Below are 8,870 nucleotides of genomic sequence, written 5' to 3' on the forward strand. Positions count from 1 at the left end.
CTCAAGAACAGTAAGACGAAGAAGTGATGCTGCGTATGTACACAAGACTAGAAATATGTGAAGATTTCCAACCTCCAGCCAGGCCACCCCGCTGCTGAAAGCTCCGACGAACCGTTTCTTGAACTCTTCCATGGGACTGTCGTTGGCCGGGAGGAAGGAACAGTCGTACGTGACACGGACCCTGTTGGGGTTCACAGCGAACAGCTGGATCTGTGAGTGAAAGATGGTTAGAGAAGCACTAACAACATGTAATGTGCGCACATCAAATGCTATGTTTATAGTCTGACGTGAGCCCTTACCCTGCCCCGGTAGTACTTGCAGTGCAGGAAGTCCGGACTGTCGTCTCCCTCGTAGACGAACAGGTAGTCGCTGGAGTCCGCCCAGGCCAGACGGACCTCTAGGGAACGGTCCTTGGTGAAGTGGATCGTCCGACGGATCCCGTTAACGGTGGTGCCTAAAACAAGACAACGACTACTTGCGTCTGGTTTCCATGCCAGAAAGGAGAAGGAATTGGGTCATACGTAGTACAGTGAGACGTTTGTTGCCCCCTCGCCAATTCTGACACGAGCTCTATGCAATATATATTCTGCACAAAATGAAAAACGTGTCACTACTAATCATGTAGTTCCCAATATGACGCTGAAGTAGCACAAAGTGAAAAAACTGTTAGTCGCTTACATTTTTATGCATTAGCGATTATTAGCTTACAATAAACTCTTAAGGTCGCAATTCTTAGTTTATGATCTAAGAAATGATTACTTGATCTTGTAAAAAATGACCTGTTGCTTCGCGTATCCAAGTGACGTCATTGAAGTTTCCCACAACGCCCCACATTTTCTCGCGAGAACAGCCGATATCCAGATCAAAGCGGTGCTTCCCTCCCAACTTCTCACGGACAACGAAGTTCAGAATGTCCCGGATGCGAGCTCCCAGGAGGTGCACCTGTCCAAACCACAAACTCAGTTACATTAAACATTTCAATGCTGTCCAAAGACTATTCTATGGAAATTGTAATAATTACAATGACTTCAAACTACCCAAACCAAAAACAACATCTACAACAAAGTCCTTCCTGTACCGGTGCGCAAAATCCTACAACACTCTTCCACAACACATCAGATCATCTGCTCCATCCTCCTTCAAACTACTCATCAAAGACAGACTTAAAACGGACTCAAACATTCTGAACTGGTAGAAAATTGAAATTGTGTAAATATGTATATACTATGTAATGTTATGTGTATGTGTACCAATGTTATGTATAATCATGTATTACTATATGACTCCAGGAAGAGTAGTGAATTGCATCCGTGTAATTCACTAATGGATGTCATTTTAACAATAAACAATAAACAATAAACATCATTTAGGCCTCATTCATGAGTTTTTTCGCCCCATATAGGCTTACATGTTATAGTACGTGTTTTATATCGGCGCGTTCGTAATGCAGCCATAGGAAATGCACCATGTTATAGTACGTGTTTTATATCGGCGCGTTCGTAATGAAGCCATAGGAAATGCACAAAAGCCGTTCATTCTATGTTGAGATCGAGAATATGTACCCTAGATCATGCCAAAAAATTACCAACAACTTCACTACATACAATCTTTGTTCATACCAATTACAAACTGCACTTAGCTACACCCCAAAAAAAGGCACTTTCCAGCTGTAAGCGCTCGACCGCATCACCCAAAATGCACGGCTGTGCACGTCCGACCTCGCGCACGGCTGCTAATTTATTCAGTAACATTTAAGCTTTCATTAGTTTGACGCTTGAAATCAGTTGGGCTGGCTAAAAGGGAATTTCCCACCGATATAAACACACATTCATGCAGACGTTAAATTTTTGGGGTACCTACTCGGAGTAATACAGGAATGAGACCTTAAATCCATTTATAATCGTTTCAACAATAATTGACAAAAACAGTAGTGGGTGATGGTTAGGCGTGCAAGTGTAAAGAGAATAATGCGGATTTTTAGGATAAATGAATAATTTTTGATTAACAAAATCTAGTGGTGTTTGCTGATATAAGTAAAACGTTTTACTTTGCAGCCAATTCCACAACCTCACGAATTTTGAGTGCACTGTAGGAGTTCTTTCTTGGCTTAAAGTGCCTGTGTCTTATATTGACAGGCTAACTGACCATGTGGTAGGCGATGTCCTGGCGACGTTCGTTCAGATCTTTAATGGCGGACACGAAGCGCACAGATATGGTCACCTTGGCTGTGGTGGTCCCGTCATGCTTCGTCCTCAGCCTGACGTTTGACCGCTTTACCTTTTTTTCAGCGGTGGTGCTCCCTTCAACCTATAGATATAAACACATCATCCGGTTACTCTAATCTGGTTACAAACACATTTTTGCATGGTAAAGTATATTTTGTCTTACAACGTATCAAAGGCACCCAAAGCATTTTATGAGGCTTGAAAACTGGAAATATTCTAGTTGCTGTAATCTTTATGAAATTGACATGTAATGCCACTGTTTACCACATTTGCGTGTGGATTTATTATCAAAAGTGCTCAAAAGCGGCACAACAATATGCTACATGGTGATCTTTTAGTTTCACGCGCCGAGTGCAAATAGACCGATACCATAGCCCCGCCCACCACGTCAAAACGTAGAAATGCAAAATTAAAACATAAAGATGCAAATACATGTATTTGACGGACATGCAGTCACTCTCTCATTGGTCGAACCGCTAATGTGTAGGAATTACTAGAAATTGGAGTTTTTATATTGAAGTTTCAAGCCTCATAAAATGCTCTGGATGCCTTTAAAAAAAGGCAGGTTCTCACAAAATCATTATTCGTGAATGTTGACTGACTGTACCTTGATGGTCATCTCGTAGCTCTTGTACAGTTCGTTTGGTGCAGCCTCCTGGACCCTCCATGTACGAGTGGAATCGTCCTTCTCCACCAGCTTCATCTCCCGCTGCCCCTCCGCCAGGTCCGTCGGGTCGTAGTAGAAGGACACCACCGTGCCCACCTTCCCGGAACCTGCGGAGAAAAGAGCCAGAATTCGTTGCGGACAGTTCCCTTCCCACATTTGTTCCCTCCGTGCACATGGGCTTTGTTTTCGGTGTGTCGGTTTCTTCGCGGACGTGTGATCTCACGACACAGTAACAGGAAGGGATGGCAAAAGGAAAGACTTGTGGGAGTCACAGAAAGTACAGTTCAGAGGATTCACGGAGAGGAATTGTTTTGGTCTATTTTTTGTGTGTGTTCTCGCACTCAGGCTCGAAGCGGAATGATGACGACGATGTTTTTTGTAAGGAATAGTGCAATGCGGCTTCCCTACGGCTCTCCTGTTTTCTTTTCATTAATCGACATAAGAATATACAGACACAGAGGTGATGCACTCTAGCAAGTAGAGTGATATCAAACTTCACCTCTGAAAATAGAAATTACAGCTGACAAATACAATAACAAAACATATAAATAACAGCATTTGGGCAGGATAGTCCAATACTGACAAGCATAACGTTACATGATAAACAGTACACAGTTATACTTAGGTCAAAATTCGACTTGTAACAAATACATAAATATATAATAGGTCATTCAGTCAGTTTTTAAAAGTTTGCTATCTACAATGTTAGTTTGGGTTAAGCTTAAAAATTTACTTTTACTTTCAGAAGACAGAAAAGATTAAACTCTTAGTAGCAAATAAGTGCAACTGTGCAAGCTTGTTCGGATAGACTGTTAAAATCAAGGATGGGGCCTGACAGGTTCTGTAGATTGCCGAGAAGGTTTATTCTTTGGTGTTTGAAGGTAGGGCAGTATAAAGGGTAATGAACAACGCCTTCTCTTCGACTCCCACAAGTGCAGGCTAGACTTGTAACTAAGTTACATGTAAATAAACTTTGGTTTAAACTGCAGCTGCCGATGCGAAGACGTGTGCGAAGGGCGCAGGTGTGCCGGGGACCACGGCTCTCGTATTTCGTCAAGCACACCGGGTTACATTACGTCACCGTCAGAAATGACGATTGTAATCCCTCACATATGGTATCGAACCCTAAATATGCATGTCGTATTGATCATAAAATATTGTCAACCGACTTGACATATGCTGGTACGTTCTTGAGATGTATGACTGAAGCGTTGCATTCTAGGATCAAACGATCTTCCTGGCATATTAAGAGATATAAGATACTGTGTAATCATTCGCATATTTTTGTGCCCCACATTTTTAGGAAAAATATCTAGTGACCTTTGAGGACTCGCAATTTCTCGTGCCCCTCCATGTGCAGCTGCAGTTCTACGAAGTCTCGGAAGGCGGACCAGTAGACCTCAGCAGACACGGGCATGTCCTCGGTGTGGGTCAGGAACACCTCAGCACCATCCGACATGAACTCTGTAAAACATGATTAATGATAGAGAAATATCCTCTTTAATTGTATACAAGATCTACAACTGTCTTGATAAACAAGGAAAGGTTGAACCTGTACATAGTAGTCAAAGTCTGTCTTGTGTTATGGTAAGATATCCCGTTTTAATATCATAGTATTCATACTTCTGCTTTGTCACGATGACCGGAACTTAGCTTGTAAAAGCATCAAGGTACAATAAAGATCTTTCTTTTATTTTGTACATGACTTCAAGATGTTGCTTATAAATTGATCATAAGCTGGGCAAATAAGATAGACAAGAACACAGTTGTATTTAACTTAATTGTTCAACAATTGTATATCATGGAACTCGTAACACAATTCTGGTAACTTATCCATTCTACAAAAGTCTGTGCAGTACACTGACAGTATGAAACCGACTACACATGTCGAGTCTTTGTTGGAATTTCTAATGGTGCACATCAACAGGTCACCCTCTTCACAAACAATATTTGTTGATATGTTGATGAAGGTTAGACATCCAGGTAATAAGATACGCCAAAAATAGCTATATAGTTACCCAAGCAACAGGATAAAATTTTGAATGCCATGATTTCACGATTTTATCCAGTTGCTTGAGTAACTATTTTGGCGTAATATTTTTAAATGTTGGCATCAAGGGCAGGGCTACAGAGAATGTCCCGGTCTATATAACGTATACTAACATAATTCCGCCATGTCACATATGTCCACAACCCTACTAAAAATCCACCAAATCTACTTTCCCCAGTATAATTCACTCCTGTATATCTAAACTGTTCCATACCTGGAGGTGCTGCACTAGAGATCTATCAAACACACTGTTTTTCAAAGTGGCGTATATATGTAACCTGAAGGATAAATGTTACAGAAGTCAACATACACACGATCTTACATCTATTTCTAAATGTCAGTGCTAATTGTAATTCTGCCCGAATTCGCAGGGACTTTGCTGTAGGTAGCAGAGCAAACAGTACGGACGTTGTTTTGACATGCATCAAACTGCGACCACTTACCTCCAGGCACTTTGCAGTCCTCCACCACTTTCTTCAGTGTAGCCGCCATGATTGTCAGCTGTGGTCGAGGTCACGAGAAGTTCAGGAATGAAGTTTCTATCATAACAAAGTAACAGCATATACAGTAAATTTCACACATTCAGCCACCAGCCACTATGATTGAACATAAATAAATGCTCTTTACAAAACCAAATGATTTATTCAACCGACGTTTCGGTGACCATCTGTCACCTTACTCAGGGGAATGGTTCATATGGCACTACAGCGCAGGTAGTGGTTGTGTACAAAGAATCTATAATAACTTACCAACCCGATAAAACTATTCATTCTTATGATTATAACATCTACATGACACTGTCTTACCTCAATTGAGTCGCGGTTTTTATGATAACAATATTCCTAACCTTTCATAAACTTCTTAAAGTTAGTTTGATCTTGACACAACTTTGCAAACACTAAACTGTAGTAAAAGGTAAAGATAGCCTTTTCTGAGGCCGTAAGGGCAGTGTCTAGCGCACGGTATCGGAAGGAGGAATCCATCTTCACAGCCCATCATCCACCACCTCTACCTCCCCAACCGAAGTCATGAATGAATACATCTCAATTATATCTTTAATCCGAAATGCGTGCCAAAATATGAACCAAATTTGCTCTTTTGACTTTTGTGGTGCTGGGATTGCATCCTACAAGTGGTAGGGTGCTGGGACTACATCCTACAAGTGGTAGGGTGCTGGGACTACATCCTACGAGTGGTAGGGTGCTGGGACTACATCCTACAAGTGGTAGGGTGCTGGGACTACATCCTACAAGTGGTAGGGTGCTGGGACTACATCCTACAAGTGGTAGGGTGCTGGGACTACATCCTACAAGTGGTAGGGTGCTGGGACTACATCCTACAAGTGGTAGGGTGCTGGGACTACATCCTACAAGTGGTAGGGTGCTGGGACTACATCCTACAAGTGGTAGGGTGCTGGGACTACATCCTACAAGTGGTAGGGTGCTGGGACTACATCCTACAAGTGGTAGGGTGCTGGGACTACATCCTACAAGTGGTAGGGTGCTGGGACTACATCCTACAAGTGGTAGGGTGCTGGGACTACATCCTACAAGTGGTAGGGTGCTGGGACTACATCCTACAAGTGGTAGGGTGCTGGGACTACATCCTACAAGTGGTAGGGTGCTGGGACTACATCCTACAAGTGGTAGGGTGCTGGGACTTCATCCTATGCACGGCTAGGTCCAAACTACCCTATCTACAGGACCGGGTCCAGCAGACCGATTCTTTGTAAGGAAAGATCTAATTAATTTGCTACGTGTCTTTCATGATGATTTCAGCCGAAATAATAACCAACTGGCCCCTTTTTGATCTTACAAAATGACGGTACAACATAGAAGGACGTTTCCATGCATGTGACGTTAGCGTCTATAGACCAGACCAGACTAGACTGGTCAAGTTTAGACTACTTTACATGAATTCTAAACTGTAACAGCGACTGGAGAAGTTATCGTTAGCTTCTTTAGCATAGCATGACTCCGTAATCTATCGATTCTAACGCTCCGAAAATCATCGAGTTCATACGATGACAGTTGAACAGGACTGCTGCGACTGAAGGCAAATTTTTCAGGTGAACCCCTACAGCAAGTTTGAATTAGATAATATGGGCTATACCTATGGGCTCAACATAATAAGAAAAAAAATCTATTTCTAAAGATACTGTGCACTCAATGAGGTGTAACGTTGGCCTTGTGGTTAGGGGTGGACTCAGAACCTGAAGGTACTCGAATCCTTGACAGGTCCCGATGCTGTGCCCTCGGGAAAGGCATTTTACTCCTATTTCCCACTCGACTCAGGTGAAAATGAGTACGTAGACTCGGATAGGGACGTCCCCCGGATAGGGCGTTAAAGAAAAGTCCCGAGTTTGAGAAAAGCCACATCTCAAGCACGTTAAAGACCCACCACGCTGATCGAAAGAGTTGGGGTTAATCCCGGTGTGGAAGGATAAAAAATCTGTCTCGGCCATGCAGCTTGTACATAGCGGCAGGTCGGATCGTCGAAAGGCCGGAGGGCGATCCGACCCGCGGGAAGGCAGGGGCCGAGGGTGCTGCGGCTCGCAGAAATACACCGTGATGTATTTTATGTCAAACCCAACCGCAAATACATATATTTCAATGCAAAAGTTGAGAGTTTTGTGTCCTCGAACAAAAATCGTAACAACACCGATTCCAACGTCCGAATCGGGTATTCGTGTTTTTGACATTGGCCGAACCGGCAAATTCGAAGCGACTTCGAGTCAACGAACGGGTCGTACCGTAAAGTACGGACCGGTCCGAACACCCGTATCTATCGTGGCCCGGGTATGATATGTTCAGTATAAACCTGGTGCGTTAACCATTAGAAGGACTACCCCTTACCTTAAGCAATTCCGCAATGAACCGTAGTTCAAGATATTGTACATAAAGTGCTCAAGAACACACAAGCATTTGCAGATACATTAATCCCCCTCTCCTACAAAATAGGTAAGTCTGCCCCTACCTTAACCAGTACCGCCCACACCTGTGCTGTACCACCTGACACCGTGTCCGTCTGTTACCTGAGCCCCGACTAATCCAAGCGTCCCGTCAGCCGTATATAACCTGGTCCACAGGAAGTCACGTCAGCTTTTCTCCGAAAGCGTAGGCAGTTGGCCAGACTGTCACATCTGATAATGTCTTAAGTACTCTTCAAGTTGATTTGATGACCGTTCATCGAATTTAGGAAGCCGTGCCTTTGTGTCAGACATCCGGCCACAGTTGTTAACAAAATGATTGACAATGCAAAAGGCTATGGCGCAACATTTACGCCCCCAAAGTGCCCACTTCTCTCCAGCAAACATGCCACCGCCTCCTGCTTCAAGCTCACATTTCAAAAACATTCCCATGCCTTTAATCCACATTTAGCCTTTATTCATTCCTCGATAACTCGTCAACAAGGTCGTGTACGTATAGAGGGGTGTGTGTTCTGAATGGAGTTCTTGAGTGAACGTTCAGTCTCTCCAATGTAAGTTTCTTTGCACTGGCCTCTGATGTTCTGGCCTTGACACGGAATGTAATACACAATCCCGCACTTGGGAAAATTTGGGTAAGTCCAATTTATTGTGTTGGCGTTTACAGTTTAAACTCCATTCAGAATAACTTCTACCAACACAGATGAACTTTCAAGAGGAGGGGTGTGTGTGTTTGTGACGGATTAGTAGTCTCTTGATTGAAAGTTGGCCTATATTCAAACAGGGGCAAAATACCCCCTTCCCCCCTGAAGAAATATGCATAGATTTGGCGCTGCACCAACTAAGAACTTGCTTGCCCAAGCAGCTGTCATTCAAAAATTTATTAGCAGAAAGCCCTTGAATACAATAAAACCATGATGCCTTTTCTAGAAATGCTGGGACATGTACGTGACTAGGGGGGGGGGGGGGGGGGGGTTACAAACTTAGCCACGTTTGGGACAA

The 8,870-nt window shown here is 43.2% G+C and overlaps 1 protein-coding gene across 3 annotated transcripts in view; it reads right to left on the reverse strand.

Moving 5' to 3' along the window:
• LOC136425656 (uncharacterized) overlaps window positions 1–8,870 on the reverse strand; it is a 37,376-nt gene that overhangs the window by 15,091 nt on the left and 13,415 nt on the right. For 2 of the 3 annotated variants that reach the window (XM_066414582.1, XM_066414583.1), the window contains exons 2-8: window positions 5,386–5,481; window positions 4,213–4,356; window positions 2,833–2,999; window positions 2,146–2,307; window positions 780–942; window positions 300–454; window positions 73–210 (exon numbers count right to left, since the gene is read on the reverse strand). In XM_066414582.1, the coding sequence (XP_066270679.1) occupies window positions 73–210; window positions 300–454; window positions 780–942; window positions 2,146–2,307; window positions 2,833–2,999; window positions 4,213–4,356; window positions 5,386–5,434 (978 nt within the window). In that variant the 5' untranslated portion in view covers window positions 5,435–5,481. Of the gene's footprint in view, window positions 1–72; window positions 211–299; window positions 455–779; window positions 943–2,145; window positions 2,308–2,832; window positions 3,000–4,212; window positions 4,357–5,385; window positions 5,482–7,918; window positions 8,145–8,870 lie in introns of those variants that run through there. The other variant, XM_066414581.1, reaches the window with a different exon arrangement.

This window comes from Branchiostoma lanceolatum, chromosome 19, assembly GCF_035083965.1.
Source record: "Branchiostoma lanceolatum isolate klBraLanc5 chromosome 19, klBraLanc5.hap2, whole genome shotgun sequence".
In the NCBI taxonomy this organism is placed as follows: Eukaryota; Metazoa; Chordata; class Leptocardii; order Amphioxiformes; family Branchiostomatidae; genus Branchiostoma; species Branchiostoma lanceolatum.